The sequence below is a fragment of the Thecamonas trahens genome, assembly GCF_000142905.1.
Source record: "Thecamonas trahens ATCC 50062 unplaced genomic scaffold supercont1.24, whole genome shotgun sequence".
NCBI classification, from domain to species: Eukaryota; order Apusomonadida; family Apusomonadidae; genus Thecamonas; species Thecamonas trahens.
Window position 1 is genome coordinate 21,024 of NW_013657656.1, and position 19,857 is coordinate 40,880.

General features: G+C 63.9%; 8 protein-coding genes across 8 annotated transcripts in view; 6 read left to right on the plus strand and 2 right to left on the minus strand.

The window, feature by feature from the left end:
- Nucleotides 1-155: 155 nt before the first annotated feature.
- Nucleotides 156-776, plus strand: AMSG_05521 (translationally-controlled tumor protein; the record flags this gene model as incomplete). The annotated part of the gene is made up of 2 exons (XM_013902166.1): nt 156-183; nt 289-776. 2 exons carry the CDS (start codon nt 156-158, stop codon nt 774-776), a joined length of 516 nt encoding a protein of 171 aa, XP_013757620.1.
- A 722-nt stretch (nt 777-1,498) lies between these two features.
- AMSG_05522 (uncharacterized protein) lies at nt 1,499-2,856 on the plus strand. Its single transcript, XM_013902167.1, has one exon. The coding sequence runs from the start codon at nt 1,721-1,723 to the stop codon at nt 2,555-2,557; it is 837 nt and encodes a 278-aa protein (XP_013757621.1). The 5' UTR covers nt 1,499-1,720; the 3' UTR covers nt 2,558-2,856.
- Nucleotides 2,857-3,018: 162 nt separating this feature from the next.
- On the plus strand, nt 3,019-8,948 carry AMSG_05523 (voltage-gated Ion Channel superfamily; the record flags this gene model as incomplete). Its single annotated transcript, XM_013902168.1, has 2 exons — nt 3,019-6,449; nt 6,503-8,948. 2 exons carry the CDS (start codon nt 3,019-3,021, stop codon nt 8,946-8,948), a joined length of 5,877 nt encoding a protein of 1,958 aa, XP_013757622.1.
- An 855-nt stretch (nt 8,949-9,803) lies between these two features.
- AMSG_05524 (uncharacterized protein) lies at nt 9,804-11,591 on the plus strand (the record flags this gene model as incomplete). Its single annotated transcript, XM_013902169.1, has 3 exons — nt 9,804-9,930; nt 10,297-10,327; nt 10,537-11,591. The coding sequence occupies 3 exons, from the start codon at nt 9,804-9,806 to the stop codon at nt 11,183-11,185; spliced, it is 807 nt and encodes a 268-aa protein (XP_013757623.1). The 3' UTR covers nt 11,186-11,591.
- AMSG_05525 (TatD family Hydrolase) lies at nt 11,020-12,424 on the minus strand. Its single transcript, XM_013902170.1, has one exon. The coding sequence runs from the start codon at nt 12,244-12,246 to the stop codon at nt 11,188-11,190; it is 1,059 nt and encodes a 352-aa protein (XP_013757624.1). The 5' UTR covers nt 12,247-12,424; the 3' UTR covers nt 11,020-11,187.
- A 246-nt stretch (nt 12,425-12,670) lies between these two features.
- Nucleotides 12,671-15,955, plus strand: AMSG_05526 (CAMK/CAMKL/MARK protein kinase). Its single transcript, XM_013902171.1, has one exon. It carries the CDS (start codon nt 13,139-13,141, stop codon nt 15,845-15,847), a length of 2,709 nt encoding a protein of 902 aa, XP_013757625.1. The 5' UTR covers nt 12,671-13,138; the 3' UTR covers nt 15,848-15,955.
- Nucleotides 15,722-17,316, minus strand: AMSG_05527 (uncharacterized protein). The gene has a single exon (XM_013902172.1). The coding sequence runs from the start codon at nt 16,909-16,911 to the stop codon at nt 15,886-15,888; it is 1,026 nt and encodes a 341-aa protein (XP_013757626.1). The 5' UTR covers nt 16,912-17,316; the 3' UTR covers nt 15,722-15,885.
- A 439-nt stretch (nt 17,317-17,755) lies between these two features.
- The window catches only part of AMSG_05528 (CK1/CK1/CK1-D protein kinase), a gene marked incomplete at its 5' end in the record, with an annotated part of 6,147 nt that continues 4,045 nt past the window's right edge, over nt 17,756-19,857 (plus strand). Inside the window, 2 exons of the mRNA XM_013902173.1 lie at nt 17,756-17,809; nt 17,918-19,822. Of these exons, the coding sequence (XP_013757627.1) occupies nt 17,756-17,809; nt 17,918-19,822 (1,959 nt within the window). The remainder of the gene's footprint in view (nt 17,810-17,917; nt 19,823-19,857) is intronic.

Consider the following 19,857-nt stretch of genomic DNA (forward strand, 5'->3'; position numbering starts at 1 on the left):
CCCACCGACCGACCGCCGCCGACTTGCCGACCACCACCCACCGACGACGAAGACCCACACGCACACCACCACACCACCAACACACACACACACACACACACACACACACACACACATACAGATACACACACACATATACATACATACACACACGAATGATCATATACCACGACTGCCTCTCAAGTACGCCTCCCCCCCCTCCCCCCGCCCCCCCCCCCCTCCCAACCCCTCTCAACCCCACACACACACAACACGCACTTACAGGGAGAACACGTCACGGCACGGTAGACGCGGAGCTGGTATCGGATGCGTTCAAGCTGACCGAGGTTGATGGATGTGTGTACGAGGTCGAGGGCAAGTGGATTACGGTTGCGGACGGCGTCGCTGGGGATGCAAGCGATGGCAATGCCGAGACTGGCGCTGATGCCGGCTCGGCTGTCGCCGCGGATGCCGGTGCTCGTGTGCAGACCTGGGTTGCAGGCGCTGACGCCGGTGCTGATGTTGATGACGATGCTGACACGGTTGCCGACACCAACTCGGTCTCGGCCATCGATGTTGTGCACATGTTCAAACTGCAGGAGACGTTCTACGACCGCTCTACCTACCGGCTCTACTTTAAGGGCTACATGCGCCGGGTCCGAGCTTTCCTCGAGGCCAATCGGCCCGACGAGGTCGACCAGTTTGTCAAGCGCGCGCCGCTGTTTGCCAAGTCGGTCCTCGCCAACATCTCCGACTGCCAATTTTCGTTGGCGAGGACTTCAACGCCGAGGCCATGACCGTCATCTGCCTCTACAAGCCAGACGCGCCCGCCACGCCGTTCTTCTACTTTTCAAGCATGGCCTCGTGGCAAGGAAGGTCTGACAAGGGGCAAGATGTCCACATCGCCCCCATCGCCCTCTCCGCCACCTCCTCCCTCCGCCACCTCCTCCTCGCTCTCCTCCGCCGCATCGACGTGGCGGAGGCCACCCTCTCCCGCAACCATCCCCATCACCGCATTCCACCTCTAAGCGGTCCACACATCCCCACACCCCCTACCCACAACATAGACTACCCACACACTTGATCTACAACCGTTCTCCTCCATCTGTGCACCCATCGCGGGCAGAGGGCGTGCGATGCACACGGCACGCCCCGGCAAACGTTCGAATCGAAGCTTGGCACGAGGAGCGACAATAAAACTCCGCACGCCCGCCAGCTCAGACGAGCCGTCATCCCAGCTCCTCACCCGCACCGGCACACTGCTCTTGCTCCGCACGGCTCTGTCCACCTCTTCTTTCTTGCGAACCGTTTCTCGGCCTTCGCAAGGTTAGTGACTAAAACCCCTCCTTGGTGCCTTCCCTCCCGCACCTTGAAGGGTCATCTGTCCACGTCCTCGACGCCTTCCACAGCTCGAGTTCGTCCCCTCCCCCCCTCTGTTCTGCTACGGACGGCTTTGGTAGTTTCTCTGCCGCCAGCCCTCCTCCGCCACCCACCCACCCTTCCCACTCGCCACCTACCCCCTCCCACCCACCCTTCAACCACCCCTTCCCCACCCCAACTCCACTCTCTCCCGCCATACACCATGGCGGTCATCTCCCTGTAACCCACCCGGTTGCCCCCATCCACCCACACCTACCCGCCTCCCCCACGCTCTCTCCAAAACCCCCGCACATCCATCCATCCCGTCCACCACCTCAATTTGAAGCCACTTTCGCATCTCGCCCTCCATCACCTACCGATCATGACCGTCGTTCCGTCTAACTCGGCTCTTCCGCCGTCCACGTCCTCCTCTGTCACTTTTGACATCAACACCAAGCCTTGCTCGCACCCGCAGCTCCCGCGTGAGCAGTCCATCGCCCCGCCGCCGGCCATCCTCTCAGTCGAAGAGCTCGCCGCCATCTCGTCGGCGGGCGTCATCAAGATCATCGATGGCCTCCTCGGCCCGCGTGTCAACTCGGGCGCAGCTTCGCTGGAGGCTAACCTGACCTGGCTGGTCGAACGGACCCAGCTCTCCATGGGTGCCCTCCTCTCCGCCGCCGTCTACCTCGACCGCTTCCTCGCTAAGCACTCCCGGACCCGCTTCCGTGAGCCCATGCGCCCGCTGGTCACATGCCTCGTCCTTGGCATGAAGTATGCTGAGGACGCTGTGTACTCGAACGCAACCTGGGCCAACCTGCTCGGCATCCCGCTCGCAAAGCTCAACAAGTGCGAGGTCGAGTTCCTCGGCTACCTCGAGTTTGACCTCTACATCGCCGATCAGGTCTTTGCCTCCATGGCTGCCCGTGCATGCAAGGCCCTCGCCGCCGCCGATGCCGACCTCGCCGCCGACGTGGCCCTCACCACTCCGGATGGTGCGCCATCGTCGTCGCACGCTCCGGCGGCCAACCCGGTCCCGGCGGCCAGCCCGGCTCCCACCGCCAGCCTGTCCCCGGCGACCAACACCAACGCGGATCCGGCTCCGGCCCCGGCTGCCGACAAGGTCAGTCCCGGCTCGTCTCCCGCTGCCGCCGCAGAGCCGCGCCGCTCCTTCCTCCGCCGCCTCGTTGGCTCGATCAAGTCGTCGCTCCGCTCGGACTGATCGCCGGCTGGCATCTCGCTCGCCCCCCCCCTTCCCAAGTCGACTCTTAGACCGCCCGTCGTCGCAGCCGCTTCTCGGTTGTGTCCGGTCGGCACGAAGTGGACTTTTTTTGGATTGATCCTGTGCCCGATTCTTCCCCCACCCTCCCTTTACCCTCTTTCACACACACAGACACACGCACACACCTGCACGCCCGCCTTCTGCGCTCTGTTGGCAAATCCGTGCTCGTTGCCGGCGTCTTGACGCCGCAATCACGTCCCGATTGGGGTCGCCTTGGCTTTGAGCTCCATCAATGAACATTACATTTTTTTCGCTGGATCAACCCCCCCCCCCCCCCCCCCCCCTCTCCTCCGACACGCGCCCTCGCTATCTGCAGCAACACACGACAACCTGCGCAACACTTCTCTCTCCAAGTCACTCCACCCACCCACAGCCCCATCCGACGAGTACGGCCAGCGGCCATGGACCTCCCCCTGGCCCACCTTCGGGCCTCGTCATCCTCCTCGACCTCTTCTCCAGACCACGTTCCGCTCGTCACTGGCGGCCTGCGGGACGAGTCGCTCACCTCGACCTCGTCCTCGCGGTTTACTGCCTCTCACGCGGCGGCGTCGAGCTGGCTCGACTCATCCGTCTCTGCTGTAGAGCGGGTCTCGTCGTTCTCGTCGACCTCGTCCGACTCGGTCCTTGCCCTCCCGTCATCGTCGTCATCGTCGTCGCTCCTCCGTGAGCGCCGTCTGTTGACCGGCAAGTACACCGACGCATACGGTGGCGACGAGAGCGGCGGAAGCGGTGGACGCGGTGGCGGCCAAGGCGACGGGCTCATCGATGAGAGCCTTGACCTCGGACAGGCCGATACCTCGATTTCGCGCGCGCCCGACGGCTCGCGGAAGGCCGGGAGCAAGGCCAAGGCTTGCCGGAGCAAGAGCGCCCGGCGGCTGGTCGGCCACGCGCTTTGCTGCTTCTCGCCGACCTCGCGGTTCCGACGCAACGTGGCGGCGGCACTCGACTGGCCGTGGACCGACCGCATCATTCTCTTCTGCATTCTCGTCAACACGGTGACGCTCACTCTGACAACGCGAGCCTCGCCGTCGTCGACATCGACGCTCGAAGTAGTGGCGTACTACATCGACTTGGCCATCGGGCTGGTCTTCACTATCGAGATGCTGGCACGACTTGTGGTGCTTGGTGGGGTGACGCGGGCACCGCTGCGGCCATGCGGCCGCAGGACCAGGACCCGGCACGCGGCGGCGTCGCGTGACGGCCTGTTTAGCGTCTCGGCGCCGCGCGCTGTCCACCACAACATGCACATCCGGTCGCTGGGAACTTCGCTCGAGGACGAGGGCGAACTCATTGCCCGACTCACAGCGCTCAACAACGACGTCAACGCGCGAGTCTCGCACCACGGACGCGACACATCGTACTTTCGCGACCCGTGGAACGTGCTCGACGCCTTTGTGGTGGCCACCTTCTGGCTCGCCTTTGCCGACGCATCGTCGGTCAACTTCTCAGCCTTTCGCGCCTTCCGAGCCTTGCGCCCGATGCGTGCGCTCAAGTTCTTTGCTGGCATCCGGACGATTCTCGACTCGCTCCGCAAGTCGTGGACGCTCCTCCTCAATGTGGTTCTCTTTCTCGGCTTCTTCTTCTCGGTCTACGGCATTGTGGGCATCTCGATGTTTGGCGGCTCGCTCTCGCGCCGATGCCTCCCGCCGGGTGCGTCGCTGGACACGCTGCCGCCAGACATTCCGCCGCTTTTTTGCTCGTTCAGCACATCCAAGGGCACAACGTGCCCAGAGCCGCTGGTGTGCACGCGGGTAGAGAACCCATCGTACGGCTTTGTCTCGTTTGACAACATCTGGCTCGCCACCCTCACCATGTTCATTGTCATGACCCTCGAGGGCTGGTCCTCGATCATGTACTCGATCATGCAGTCCGAGTACGCCATCTCTGCGCTCTACTTTATCTCGCTCATCATCTTCCTCTCGTTCCTTGTTGTCAACTTGTTTGTAGCAGTCATTGTCGAGAAGTTTGGCCAAGTGCGGCGGGAGGAGAACCGGTCTGCGTTTTCGGGCGGCTCGCGGCTTGGTTCGGGCGCCGCGGGTCTTCCCTTTGCCCGCTTCTTCCTCACCAACTCGGACGACGGCTCCATCCAGCTCTTTTATGCTCAGTCTGCGTTTGACACGTCAACGTGCTGGGGCGCGCTCGGCGCGCGAGCGTACGCCGTCATTGCGTCAAAGTCGTTTGAGGCGCTCATTTTCGGCTGCATTCTGGCCAACTTGGTGCTGATGGCGTCGGCGCACGACGGCATGCCGGAGGGCTACGCCACCACGCTCTACGTTTGCGAGTTTGTCTTTACCATCGTCTTTGCCGTTGAGATGGTGCTCAAGATCATCGGCCGGCGCGGTATCCGCAACTACTGCCGCGACCCGATGAACGTTTTTGACGGGCTCATTGTCGTGGCGACGACGCTCTCGCTCCTCCGGATCACCCGCAACCTCTCTTTCCTGCGCGTCTTTCGGGTCCTACGCATCACGCGGCTCTTGGTCAATCTTCCCTCGTTGGTCTCGCTCCTCAAGAGCGTACTCGGCTCGCTCCGCGGCATCGCCAACCTCATGGCCTTTATGGCGTTCTCGCTAGTCACGGTCGGCATTCTTGGCATGCAGCTGTACGCGCACACCTTTGACTCGCCGGCGGACCGGGCCAACTTTGACAACTTTCCGCGGGCGCTACTCTCCATGTTCATGATTCTTGCCGGCGACGCTTGGCCGTACTTTCTCTTCAACGGCCTCCTCTCGCCTGCCGGCTGGTTTGCGCCGCTCTTCTTCATCGGCTTTTACATTTTCGGCGTCTACGTCCTCCTCAACCTCTTTGTGGCCGTCATTCTGGAAAACTTTGAGATGGCCGAGCTAGGCAAGAAGCGGGCGCAGCTCGAGCTGTACTTTGCCGACTTGCAGCCCAAGCCGACGCCGCTGGCGTCGCGGCGGAACGTGTACCGGCTGCTCCCGCCGAACCCGCGCATGCTTCGGGTCCCGCATCTGCCCGAAACCATGACACCGGCCTTCCGCGCCGCGCCGATCGACGACTTTCTGCACCCTGCGCCGCTGCCCAAGCCGCGGCCGCACGCCGACGTCGACGCACATGTGCGGTCGATTGCGGCACGGGCGCCGACAAGCAGTGAAGCGGCGACGCCACGGTCCGCCGCAGCACGCCCGCGCACATGGCTCGGCCGACTGGCAGCGTGGCTGGCGGCGCCGGTCTCCCGTGACCCGTCGTCGTCGCGGGCCGCCGTCGGCTCGGTACTTGCAGCGTCGGCCTCGGTCCCGCTGACCAACACGCACGCGTCGGCGCGGCAGCGGCTGGCCGAGGAGCAGTTCTTTGAGGACCACCCGCGGTACAACGTCTCGCTCGGCTGCCTCGGCCCGTCGTCCAAGGTCCGAGCGGCGCTGGGGCGGCTGCTGGCCTCGCGCGGGTTCTGGCTCTGCGAAGTAGGCCTCATTCTGGCGTCGTCGCTCGCGCTCTCGCTCGAGAACGTGCGCAACCGGTCCGAGGACGGCCCGGCCTTTGCCTTTTACATTGCTGACGTCGTCTTTTTTACCCTCTTTGCGCTCCAGGCCTCTGCTGCCGTCACGGTCCACGGCCTGTTCTTTACCCCGCACGCGTACCTGGCGTCGGGCTATAACCGGCTCGATCTCGTGCTGCTCATTGCGGGCGGGGTGCACCTTGCGACAGCGCGGTTTGCGTACGTACGGCTGGTGCGGTACTTTCGGGCGCTGCGGCCGCTACGGATTGTGTCACGGTCTGCGGGCATGCGGCGGATCCTGCGGTCGCTCTTCCAGTCGCGGTGGGACATTCTCAACGTGTGCCTGCTCATGTTTGGCTTTTTGTCGTCTTTGGCGTCCTCGGCATCGACCTGTTTGCCGGCAAATTTGCGTCGTGCAACGACACGAGCGTGGCCGTATCAGGCGCATGCGTCGGGAGCTTTGTCTCGCCCGACGATGGCGTGCTCCGGCCACGGGCGTGGCGGGTGGCGCGGCTCAACTTTGACCACATCGGTGCTGCCTTTGTCACCCTCTTTTCCGTGGCCTCGCTCGAGGGCTGGTGGGACGTCATGTACGACGGCATGGACGTGACGGCCAAGGGCGTCCAGCCTGCCACCAACGCGTCGGCGGCAAACGCGCTCTACTTTGTGGCCTTTGTCTTTCTTGGCTCGTTCTTCATGCTCAACTTGTTTGTCTCGGTCATCATCAACAACTTCAGCAAGTACAACGGCCGCGCGCTGCTGACCGACCGGCAGCGGTCGTGGCTCGATGCGCAAACGGCCATCCGCCTGCTGCGGCCGTCCACGGTCCCGCCTGCGCCGCACCGGCCGGTGTGGCGGTCGCGGCTGTACGAGGCCGTGACCTCGCGGGCGTTTGAGCATGTGGTTGCCTCGGCCATTGTGGTGAACATGACGTTTATGATGTCTGAGCAGCACAACCAAGGCGAGGCGTGGACCTTTGTGCTGTTTGTGGCGAACCTGGTCTTCACCATCCTGTTTGCGCTCGAGGCGCTCGCCAAGGTGACTGCCTTTGGCCTTCGCGGCTACCTGCGATCGTACTGGAACTGCTTTGACGGCTTTCTTGTCCTCGGCTCGCTCGTGCTGGTCGCTGCGCCGTCGCGGCTGTTCTTTACGGCCGCCGGGCGGCGATTCTTCCGCATCGCCCGCATCTTCCGGCTGGTGCGGCACTCGACCTCGCTGCACACGCTGTTCCAGACCGTGGTCACTGCGTTGCCTGCCGTCTTCAACGTGGCCTCGCTCTTCTTTGTCCTCATGTTTGTCTACGCCACGCTCGGCTCGGAGCTCTTTGGCGCCACCCGGCACGGGGCGTTCCTCAACGCAAACGCAAACTTTGAGTCGTTCGGCTCGGCGCTCCTCCTGCTGTTCCGGATGGTGACCGGCGAGGACTGGCAGGGCATCATGCTCGACTGCGCCATCCAGCCGCCGCTCTGCACCCGGCTCAAAGTCACATCAGCGCTGTCGGTAACCTCGTCGTCGGCCGGCCCGCAGGACGACTGCGGATCGGTCCTTGCATACGCGTACTTTATCTCGTTCTTTGTCGCCGGTGCGTACGTCATGCTCAACATGTTCATTGCCGTCATCCTCGAGAACTTCTCGTACTGCTCCTCGACCCACTCCAACTACGTGGTGGCGCCCAAGACCCTAGACCACTACAAACGGATCTGGGCCTTGTTCGACCGCAAGCAAACCGGCCTGCTCACCCGCCCGCAGCTGCGGCCGTTCCTGTACACACTCGGTCCACCGCTCGGCCTCTCGGCGACCGCGCGCGCGCACCGCTGGGACTACCGCAAGATCGAGTACCAGGCCCTGCAGCTGCGGCAGCTCTCGTTCTCGGCTCTGCTCAAGCTCCTCATCCTGCGATCAGTCGATCCTGACTCGCTGCGGTATGAGGAGCGGGCGCAGCGTGAGATGCTGCTCGATGAGGCCGACGCGGCCATTGCCCTCGACACCATGCAGCGCTTCCTGCTTCGCTACAAGGACGTGTTCCTCGCCAAGACCCACGCGCGACGCATGGCGACCGCCGCCGCCGCGGCAGCAGAAACCGCCGCACGCGCCGCGCGCAAGACCTCGCTCAACTTCTCGCACTCGCGCTCTCGCTCCTTTTCACGCACCATTGTGGCCGAGAGCGCGCTGGCCACTCACGACTCGAACCTCTCCAACGTCTCGGTGTCGTCGCTCTCGTCGACGCAGCAACAACGGTCGCTGACCGCGTCGCGGCGCTCGCGCTCGCGCTCGCCGTCCAAGGGTGGGCGGCGCGGCCACTCTCGCCGCCGCCTCCTCCGCGACTTGGTCCAGCAGCCGCCGTCGGCGCAGCACGACTCGTCGTCGACCCACGCTGCCGCCGTCGCCGCCGCACGTGGTGACGCCAACATCTTTTCGCCGCACAACATGGCCTGCCGCCCGCTCATGCCTGCCGAGGCCCGCGCCGGTCTCCCGCACCTTTCAGACCCGGCGCTCCGCGACGCCGTCCTCGGCCTCTCGGCTCAAGCCCGCAGGGTGGCGTGCTCCGCACCGGCGTGGGCCCCACCGTCGGTCTTTGACGACTCGCTCGCGTCGTCAGACACCGACGATCAAACTGGTACGCCCGACTCGGCCGACGCCGCTTCCCCGGCCTACGCCGAGGTGCACGGTCTCCCACGGACCGCAGACCTCTCCTCGCTCCTCGACGGCTACTCGGAAGGCTATTCACTCGTCTACGGCCAAGGCATGGCGCTCAACGCCTCGGCTCCCGTCGCTGGCATCGCCCGCGACGACACCACCTCGGCCGGCACCGCCTGCGAGTATCTCGACTCGGACGATGAGCTCGGGCAGTCGGTCGAGGCTGAAGACGCTTGAGGTTGGCTTTAAACTTGTGCGTCGGCAGCATCGCGTTTCAAGCGCGATGTGCCCTGCATCCGGAGGCCGACTGATGGCATGTCGGCCGCTCGAGGGTAGGCCTCGTCGGCCGCTCATTGGCTGGCCGCCAGGTCGGTGGCTGGCCGCCAGGTCGGGCGCCGGTTGGCACTCGGCAGCTGATGCATGCATCACTGGCCGCATGTGCAACATCATTGTGAGTCACAACCAGTGCAGAGGATGAGGAAGGTGGGGGAGAGGGTGGGGGGTGGGGGAGAGAGGAAGTGTGGGGTAGCAATCTAAGGACATTGCCATGGTCGGGGCAACATCCTACTCTCATTGCATCCCCAGTGAAGGAGGAAAGGGCAGAGTGTCGTCATCGTCCCCCGATCTCCCCCCTCCCCTCCCTCCTCCCCTCTCTCCCGTCCTCAAAAGAGAGACAGCAACAGAGAGAGACAGAGAGAGAGTGAGAGAAGAAAGTGAGAGACGAATAAAAGGTCGACGCGATGAGGCGCAAACAGAGTCTAGCGCTGCAGAAAACCCACAGCAAGCGACTCTGTCCACATCCCCACCACTACCGCTATCCTCCATTATTCTACCACACACGTAACACAGATACCAGGTTGTTGGTCGAGGTCGAGCCTCTCTAGATCCGCTGACATAGGTGTGGCAAGGGGAAGGAGGGGGCTGGGGGGGGGGGGGGAGGGGGGGAGGGGGACGGATTAGCCGGAGATGCTGCGGCTGCTCAAGTAGCCGTCAGAGCAGACATACGTACTTGGAGTGGGGGGGAGGGGGGGGGAGGGGGGGGGGGGTTATCCCATGCTGGACGAGTGGAGTAGAGTGGTGACTTACAAGCAGATGTCGAACTCGTCGGTGGGCTCGCTGTCGTCGTCGTTGCTGTCGTCGTCGTCGTCGTCGTCGGTCGATCGGATCGAGTTTGGCTCGAACTCTGTCTGTGCCGATACGGGATGCGCGCCAGATCAAGGTCTGTCACCACCCAAGTCAATCGCCATCCAGCAATGCTTGGACTCAGCAGCTTGCCTACATGCCCATGGCACCCAACAGTACCTACGTCACCGCTACACCACCAGATCAGCAAACACAGTCCTCATCGCCTTGCTTTTACCAGAAGATCGCCTTATGTCAACTATGTCACCGCACTGCAGTTGTGGAAAACGTTGATCAGTGATTCTCGTCGCAGCGCCGTCAAACGTCTCTAAGCCCCGACAGCTCTTGTCACCGATCCTCTTCCGCCCCCCCCCCCCTTTCCCCCCGCTCTACCTCACAACCACCATTCCTTGCCTTTGTGATCGTTCACCACAGCTTTCTGCGCCCCGATCGTGAGCGGTAGGCGAAGCTGTCAAGATCGTGCGGGGCCACGGGTCCGGTTGTTCCCATCACCATGGCCATGAACTGTGCAATGTCACTGTGGCGCCTCGCTGCATCATGATGTTGAGCCATTGCTGGCGGAGCGGATGTGTGGATAGCCGATGATTGCCGCTGCGGGCTCGTCATGCGCTCCGCCCAAACAGGCGCTGGCACGACGCGATGCACGACTTGACGCGAGGTGGTGTATGGGCATGGCGGAGAGCAAGGTCAACAAGACGCCGCAAGTTCGAATCATGGCCTTTGGCGACTCGCTGACGGCCGGGTATCGCACGACGTTCCAAGAGTACACGCCGTATGCGGCGACGGTGGAGGCCGAAGCGGCAGCTGCCGGGCTCGATGGCGTCAAGGTTGAGGAGTGGGGCCTGCCGGGCGAGATCACCGAGGCCATGACCCACCGTATCGACGAGGCTCTGGAGATGGCCGGGCTTCCGGTCTACGACATCGCCATCATCCTGGGAGGAACCAACGATCTCGCTCGCCGCATTCCGCCGGCTGATGTTAACGCCAACCTCGCACAGATCCACGCCAAGTGCCACGCCGCAGGCATCCTCACCACGGTCGCACTCGGCATTCCCGAGCACTATCAGATGCACAAGTTTGGTGGGACGTTTGCAACGGCGCGAGCCGAGGTCAATCACTTTCTGGAAAGCGAGCTGGCCGCCTCGACCGACGGCAACGTCATTTACCTCTCGCTCGACGACGCCGTCACCTACTTTGATGCTGACGGACTCAAGCGCCACGATGCCGAGCTCTTCTGGGCAGGCATCCACTTTACAGCCGCCGGATACGAGCGGATCGGCAAGTTTGTCTTTGACGCTCTCCTGCAGCGTGGCCTGCTCTCGCAGCCGTGAGCTCAGCGCGGCGCCACAGCCTCACCAAACAGCCGTACCGCGTTTGCGGTCGACGCCGCCACAAGCTCCTCGGCGGTCACGCCCATGCACTCGGCGACGGCGACAGCGACATACGGGAGGTACGCGGGCTCGTTGCGGCCGCGGCTTGGGATGGCCGCCACGCCGCGCGGCTTGAGAAACGGCGCGTCGGTCTCGATGAGGATGCGGTCGAGCGGAATCGAGGCCACCAGGTCGCGGAGCGGCCCACCACGACGCTCGTCGCACACCCATCCGGTGATGCCGATGTACGCCCCGAGCTCAAGGTACGCCGCAAGAGCCTCAGGCGGCGAGGTGAAGCAGTGAACCACGCCGCCGGCTGGGAGCGACGGCCAGTACTCGGCGAGGATTTCCACAAACGGCTCCCATGCGTCGCGCTCGTGGAGAAAGAGCGGCTTGGCGACCCGCGCCGCAATCTCGAGCTGTGCGCGGAACGCCGTAACCTGCTCGTCCTTGGTCGAGAACATCCGGTTGTAGTCGAGCCCACACTCACCGACCGCTACCACGTGGTCGTCCGCGAGCAGAGCCTCGATTCTCGCTGCCGTCGCCGCGTCCCACCGCTTTGCATCGTGCGGATGAACACCAGCAGTGCTCACCAGCGCCACGCCTGCCTCTCTTCCCTCCGCTTCGACCGCCATCGCCGCCGCCGTCTCTGAGTCCTTCACGGACGTGCCGGTGATGATGATGGCGCCAACGCCGTTGCTCCCGCTCCGCGCCACAAACTCCTCCACTCGCCCACGCATGCTCTTGTGCGCCAGGTTCGCTCCAATGTCCACCATCCCCACGCAGCTCTCCCACGCGACCCCATCCGGCAGCGGTCCCAGCTCTGGCAGTCCACCGTCTCCGCCTCCAGATCGTCCGCCGCCGCCCTGACCCTGGCCTCGACCCCGGCGTCGACCCCGGCCCCGGCCCCGGTTGCGACCTCGGTTCCGACCTCGGCCCCGGCCTCTACGCCCATCTCCAGCATCCTCTCCGTGACTAGCTGCTCCTGTGCGTCGGCTGCGAGGCTTTCTCAAGGCAGACATGCTTCTAAATCTGTGTGATTCTGTCGATGGAAGCGATTTCTTCTCCAATGACGCTGGAATCAAGTGTTCGGCCAGCAGCTTGATTCCGTCTCATCTTGATTGCTCCGTGATTGGTCAAACCGCAACCCCGGAATGTCACCACCTCCCTCCTCTTCTTCCGCCGAACTCACCTTGCGACCTCTTACGGCTACTTTGAGCTCCCCTCTCACGAGATCAATATAACCTGCATCAACACTATCCATCGGCTGGCTCTGCTCTGCTTGCCCGACGCCGATGGAGCCGGAGAGAGATGGACATGCATGGGGGCGTTTTGGTAAAAATTGATACAAAAAACCATCACCAGCCGGATTTTGTTCTGTCACACCCAATTTCTCACTTTAGCGGCTCTCTCTCGGCAGCAGGGACGAGCTCTGCACACTCGGCTCGGACCGGCAAGGTACAACCTTGAGACGGAACTTCTTGTTGGCCAACGTCGACCTCCTTTACAAGACACGTGTTGTGGCCTTGCAAGGGACGCTGGGACCGCTATCTGTCTCAGTCGCCAGCCTTCTCCTCGCTGCCTTCCGCACCGTCGTTGTTTCCTTCCTCCCGACCGTTCGCCCGCCGACGGCGACACCATCGCCTGTGACCGACCCAGTGCAGCTATTCCAAGTGCGGCGCAAAGCAAGGCAGGTCTATCTTCTTTGCTCTCTCACCACACAAGCAACTGCCTTCTCCTCACCCGCTCGCTCGTCACCGCCCGCTTGCTACAAGGGGACTTGCGGCTGCTGCGAACAACTGGGCCGAGCAACAGCACCCGCACTCTGCTCACACGCACACCCGCACGCCCGCACACCCGCGAGGAACGCACAGCTGGTCAACTAGGTAATCTCCTGACAGTGCTTGCGCAGCCATGTCATCTGGATCGCGGAGAAAGGAAGTGGTCTTGCCTGGACGTGATACCTCGTACACATTGCTCAAGACCATCGGCAAGGGCCAGTATGGCAAGGTCAAGCTAGCAATTGACAAGAACTCGGGCCGCAAGGTGGCGGTCAAGATTTTCACCAAGAAGGAGCTGACGTCCAAAGAGAAGATCATGTTTGAGCGCGAGCTGCGGATCCACGAGATGATGGACCACCCGCACATCTGCAAGGTCTATGAGATCATCAAGGTTCGTGGCAAGGGCACTTTTGTCGTCACCGAGTACTGCGAGAACGGCGAGCTCTTCCAGCACCTGCTCACGCACGGCCGGGTCCGGGAAGCCGAGGCCCGCCGCTTCTTCCGCCAGCTCATCTCGGCCGTCGAGTACGTCCACACTGCCGGCTTTGTCCACCGCGATCTCAAGCTCGAGAACATTCTGCTCGACGAGAATTTTAATGTCAAGCTCGTCGACTTTGGCTTTGCTCGCGGCTACTGTCCCGTGCAGTACGTGCAGACCTCGTGCGGCTCGCCGCACTATGCTGCGCCTGAAATCCTGCTCGGCGAAAAGTACCACGGACCCGAGGTCGACATCTGGTCGCTCGGCATCATTCTCTATGCGCTTGCTGTTGGCGCCATGCCGTACCGCGAGAACAACGCGTCGGAACTCCGCGGCGCCTTCCGCGAGGGCAAGCGCTTCCGCAACTCGTCCAAGCTCACGGCCGAATCGTTTGCGCTCCTGGACCGGATGCTCACCCTCGAACGCCGCGATCGCGCCACCCTCTCCTACGTCCGCTCCTCCGCGTGGGTTCTCCTCGACTCTGGCCCGCTGCCGCCGGTCAAGCCGTTTGTCTTTGACCCGACCATCGACGCCCTCGCCCCGTCATTCCCACAGTTCCACGACTACGCTGTCTCGGAGCTCAAGGCCATGGGCTTTATCATCACTCCAGACGTCGAGCCGGCGGCGCACATCAAGACCCTCTACCACAAGATCTTCCACCGTCGCGCCCACGACAACGACGAGTATCTCGAGCTCCGCGCCCGCTTCGAGTCAACCGGCCAAGTCGAAGGCGAGTCGCTCGTCCCGGCTCTCTCCTCGTCATGCCTCTTCCCCTCGGATTCAAAGCACGCGCTCGGCGGCGCTAGCTCGGACGACGACGCTCCAGACTCGGCCCGCAGGTCGCGCAAGGACAAGGACAAGGACAAATCCAAGGCCAAGTACAAGGACAAGGGCAAGGGCAAGGGCAAGGGCAAGAGCAAGGGCAAGGCCAAGGCCAAGGACAAGGACAAGGCCAAGGACAAGGCCAAGGACAAAGACAAGGACAAGGACAAGGCCAAGGACAGAGCGCCGCAGACGCCGCGGACAGCGCGCAAGGAAAAGGAGAAAGACAGGCTGCGGCGCGACGCAAGTGCCACGTCGCGGACACCACGAACGCCACGGACACCGCGGTCGCGGCGGTCGTCACGCAACTCGCTTGACTCGAGCTGCGCCTCACCGCGTGGACTCTCGCTCTCGCCGCGACCAGACCGGTCAGTATCATCGTCGCCGCAGCGATCGCTTTCGCGCATGGGAAGGCCGCGGGTTGAGCCGTTCCCAGCCCTGGTTGAAGGAACCGAGATGGAGATTTCACATCTGTCGAGGTTTGGTGCGTCCGGCCATGACTCGCCGCGCGGACTCCCATCGGTTCCAGCTGGCTCGGTGACGTACCGCTCGTCACGTGGTGGTTCTGAGTCTGGCGCTGGTTCGTCGTCGACCGAGTACGTGCTTGCCGAGGAGCTCAAGCCCATGCACGGCGTGTACGTCACCGACATCTCGTCGCTCGACGAGTCGTCGCTCGACGGCTCACACTTGGACTATCCACGTGACTTTTCGTCGCCGGACGCGCCACGGCTCTCCAATGCACCGGCGTTCTCGGCCGGCGTTGGCTTTGGCACTGCCGACATTGCGTCGGGCGCCGGCAGCCGCTTTGCGTCGCCGGCGCTCTCTGCCCGGTCGTCACGCGCATCGGACACGCGGACAACGTCACCGCTGCCGCCAGTCAACGACCCGCGCGGCCGCGGTCGGCGCCGGCGCACCTCGCTCTCGCTCGGCGGCGACATCAAGATGGCCGGCGACCGGCTGGCGGTCTCGGCCCAGCAGCTGACCGACATGCTTGCGGCGTCGCGTGGCGGCGTCGCGGGCGGCCAGGCGGCCGTTGCGGCGGGCGGTGCGCCAGCATCGTCCAAGCCGGCGCCGCTTGTTGTTGACCCGTCGGTCAACGTCCGCGGTGTGCGGCGCCGCATCTCCGTTGCTGTCCCCGACTCGCATGCCGACTCGACACTTGCGCAGTATGACCAGGACCTTGCCAACCGCCAATCCCGCGGAGCTGGCGCGTCGAGCTCGGGCGCCGGCGCCGCGTCGTCATCGACGCCCGCCAAGCGACCGCCGCGCACCGTCCGCGTCACCTTTGCCTCGCGCAATGTCTCGTCGCGCGACGCCGACGTTCTCCTCCTTGAGGTACAGGCCGCGCTCTTCTCACGCTCCATCCAGTTTATCGAGCGTGATTACCTCATGCGCTGTACCGCCGGCGACATCACCTTTGAGGTCGAAATCCTCCGCCTCCCGCGCCTTGAGTTGCACTGCATCAACTTTAAGCGCATCTCGGGTGAGTCGTGGCTTTACCAGAAGCTCTACCACTCGCTCCTGGCCTCCATCCGCATGTAAAGCGCTTGCCTCCGTTTTGCCTCTTGCCGACAGGCCACTCAGGCAAGCTGCCGTGGCTGCAGCTCTTGGCCAACGCCTCCCGCTGCTCCCGACAGCAGTTTGGCCCGCTTGGCACCCCGTCCGGCATCGACGGCGTCGACCAGGCTGCGGTGCTTGCGGAGTGTGACGTCGAGGAGCGCGCCGTCGATGACCCGCCAGACGCCGGTCTGGAGCAGGGTCTGGCAGCAGAGGCACTCGGCGGCGCACTCCTCAAAGTGGCTTCGGTGCTTGACAACCGACTTTTCGTGCTTGGCCACCGACGCCCGCTTGTCGTTGTCGCCCTGCGCCCGCGACCGCCAGCGGCATCCGTCATGCGAGCACTGGAAAAAGTCGATCGATCCGTCGCCCGAGGCCGAGCCAGAGCCCGAGCTCGATCCCGAGGCCGAGCCTTCAGCGAGTGTCGGTGGCGGGGACGCCGGCGCGGTCGGCGAGGCTGAGCCCTGCGGCGAGCGGCGCTCAGGAGCCGTAGCCGCCCACAGTTCCGACGCAAACCGACGCGGCGAGGCCGAGGCAGGTCGTGCCGCCCCAGGCGGCGGCGTCGCGGCGAGGCTCGCGCTGGTGCCTGCCGACGGCGGCGCTGACCGCGGCGTGCGCTCGGCACGAGCCGTCGGCTCAACCACCACGCTAAGTGGGCGCGGATCCCAGCTGGTGTACCGCTCCTCGTACACGCTCAAGTCTGTCCACTCGCCACACTCGAGCATGGCGAGGCAGAGCGCGCACGACTCCTTGTGCCCATCAAAGTGCTCCGTGTGCGAGTTGAACGCCCGCTGGTGCGAGTTGAGTCGAGCCTTGCTCTCGCAGCTGAACTCGCATCCGACATGGCCGCACACCAGCCGCTGTCTCGCCACCGCCAGCGACGGCGCTGGCGCTAAAGCCGATGACGGGCGTGAGCTTAATCTTGTCGATGCTTCATCATCAGATGTTGCATCGGCAACCTGTTCCGTGGCGGAAGGCGCAGCAGCAGCGGCAGGCCCGGCACCGGCGGCGGTAGGGGCACGACTTGGCGGCGTTCTTAAAGTGGTCATCGAGAGTCGGCGGCAAGCGGGTGGCTTTGCAGGGCTCTGGACGGCGATCTGCGGCGATTAGAGTAGCGAAAATGAGATGAGGCACCTCAGCAGCCAAGGGGCGCCACAGAGAGCCTACTTGTAGCCTCTAAAACGGATGTGGTGGTTCTTCGCAGCGAGGTTCTTGTGCTCTTGTTTGGCCTTCGTGATCGAGAACGTGACGAAATGGACGACACGTTGGAGGATGCGAATGCCGGGCGTATGGCCATTCAAGCACAGAGCAACGAGGAGAGAGAGAGGGGGAGAAGAAGAGAGGAAGAGAGATGGAGAGCTAGCGGATGTAAACCTTGGTCTACCAATGCACAGGGCGGGGCGGAGGGGGGGGGGAGAGCAAGGTGGTGTTCTGCCGGCTACCAGTTGCACAAGTCAACTATGCCAATGTCAATGTCATTGTCGAATGACCCGTGCTGCTGCTCCTCCCTCTTGCCTTGGCGCCAAGCCCTTCCTCCACTTGCACCATCCTCCCGCTCCCCTCCCGTCCTCCCCCCTCCCCTCCCCCCCCCCCAACCTCTGCCATCCCATCAACCCACCACCTTCTTATCCGCTCATCTCTTTCCTACCTCCCCTCCTCCAGATGTCAACCACCCCGCCCGATCACCAACCCCGATCGATCACCACCCCGCCCGATCACTACCCCGCCCGATCACTACACGATGACCACCCCGTTCTCCACCCCCCCCCCCCCCCCACCCCCCCACCCCTCCACCCCACCCCCCTTCTACCTCACCTTCACTTTACCCCTCTCCACCAAAGCCCACTCTCTACCTTCACCTCCTTCTCCACCCTCTCCACCGACCCACCCACCATGTCCAACCTCAAACGCGACCTGGAGGACCCGACAGACAACCCCAGCGAGACTGTACGACCCGGCTACCTCCACTTCCGCCTCTCCCCCCCCCCCTCCCCTTCCCTCTTCCCTCCCCCCCCCCCCAATCTCTATGACTCACCGCCCGCCTCCCTGTCGCAGAAGCGGAAGAAGGCCCTCCACCCGGCCAAGCAGCGGATTCTGGCGGCAACTACTATGGGCGGTGCCGACGAGAGCGGGTCGGGTGCTGGTACGGGTGCAGCTAGTGCCGACGAGGATGGCGCGCATATTGCTGCTGCAGTTGACGACGACGACGATGATGATGATGCTGATGTCGAGGATCTGTTTGGCTCTGATGATGAGATGGACCTCGGTGGGGATGATGACGATGATGAAGACGACAATGGTGGTGGCGGTCTCGATGATGGTCCGCCGCAGCCGCCCAACGACGGCTTTGACGGCGAGCTTTATGGCGACGCAGCGGATCGGGCGCAGCTGGCAGCCATGTCTGAGCTGCAGCGTGAGGAGATCATTGCAGAGCGGCGTGAGCGGCGCGCCCAGCAGCAGCGATTGTACGAGGGCCGGCTGCGCAAGTGGCAGGCGGCACAGGCGGCCAAGGCGGCGGCGGCGCGCGCGGCCGGCGACGCGGGCGCGAGCGGTGAGGGCGCAATTGGCAGCGGCTCGCGGCTCTCGCGCAAAGAGCGAATGGACGCGTTGGCGGCACAGAAGAGGGCCAAGGAGCGAGCTGCGCGCAAGGCGCGGCTCGACATTGGCGGCGACGACGACGACGACGGTGACTACGAGGTCGACGACGTGTCAGACGTCGACGACGACGACGGCGACCCAGACTACGATGAGTCTGGGTATGCCGGGCGGCGGGCGATGGACATTGAGGCGGACCTTGCGTCGCGGCGCGAGGCCGAGCGCGTCGAGGCCTCGCGGTGGCTCAACGAGGGCGACTACGACCCGCGGTCCGGAGTGCGGATGCAGACGGCGTGGGAGAAGACCTTTGAGGCGCCGGACGACCCGCGTGGGTTCCCGGCCGGGCGTGCCGACTGCGAGTCGGTCCGGCTCAAGCGTTCGCATCTGGAAAAGTGGCTGTTTGAGCCGTTTTTTGCCGACGCTGTCGTCGGCGCCTACGTCCGGCTCATGGTCGCCAGCTCGGGCAGCGCGCCGGGCTACAAGATGTACGAGGTGGTGGGTGTGACCGATGGCACCGACACCAGCGTTGCCGAATACTCGCTCGGGCACTACACAACGCGGCGGCAGCTCCTGCTCCGCACCTCGCGCGGCGACAAGCCGCGGTCGATGGCCTTTGTATCCAACCAGCCCTTTACCGAGTCCGAGTTTGGCTTCTGGGCCTCGGAGCAGTCGCGGTCGAACAACCTATTCCCGGTCGTCTTTGACATCCGTATGAAGCGAAACGCGCTCAACGCCGCTGCCAACTACATCCACTCGGACGCCGAGATTGCTGCCATGACCATTGCCAAGCGCAACGCCGGCATCAACCGCCCCATGGGCATCGAAAAGGCCCAGCTTTTGCTGGAGGCCGACGAGGCTAAGGAGCACGGCGACATCGCCCGCCACAACGAGCTCCAAGTCCGCATCAAGGAGCTCGGCGAGGCCAAGCTCAAGAAGTACCAGGACCGCAAGCGGAACCAGGCCCACATTTCCGCCATCAACAACGCCGCCCGCGAGGCCAACTTCCAGGCCCTCAAGCTCCGCAAGCGACTCAACGAGCAGAATGCCGCCGCAAACTCCAAGAAGCTCAACCCGTTTGCCCGCCAGGACACCGTGCCCTCGGTCATGTGGCGCGTCTCGCAGACTGCAGAAGGCTTGTCCGACGCCCAGACCCCGGGCTCGCCCGCCGCCGCCGCTGCCGCCGCCGCCGCCGCCAGAGCTTCCTCGCCCACCTCGGCCGCCGCCGCCAAGCCCCAGCCACCGACCTCGGTCCTTGCCGACTCGATCGCTGACCGCCACAAGGCCTTTTCGCTCGATCTCGACCTCTCGGCCGGCCTCGACCTCGCCTCGGCGCCCGGCGCCGACTTTAAGCTGCCAACCATCAAGGTCAAGCGCCGTTGATGTTGATGCCCCCCCCCCCC

Bases quoted from the DNA above. Each gene is read 5' to 3' on its own strand.
- AMSG_05527 (XM_013902172.1), bottom strand. From the start codon at position 16,911: ATGACCACTTTAAGAACGCCGCCAAGTCGTGCCCCTACCGCCGCCGGT.
- AMSG_05522 (XM_013902167.1), top strand. From the start codon at position 1,721: ATGACCGTCGTTCCGTCTAACTCGGCTCTTCCGCCGTCCACGTCCTCC.
- AMSG_05526 (XM_013902171.1), top strand. From the start codon at position 13,139: ATGTCATCTGGATCGCGGAGAAAGGAAGTGGTCTTGCCTGGACGTGAT.
- AMSG_05525 (XM_013902170.1), bottom strand. From the start codon at position 12,246: ATGTCTGCCTTGAGAAAGCCTCGCAGCCGACGCACAGGAGCAGCTAGT.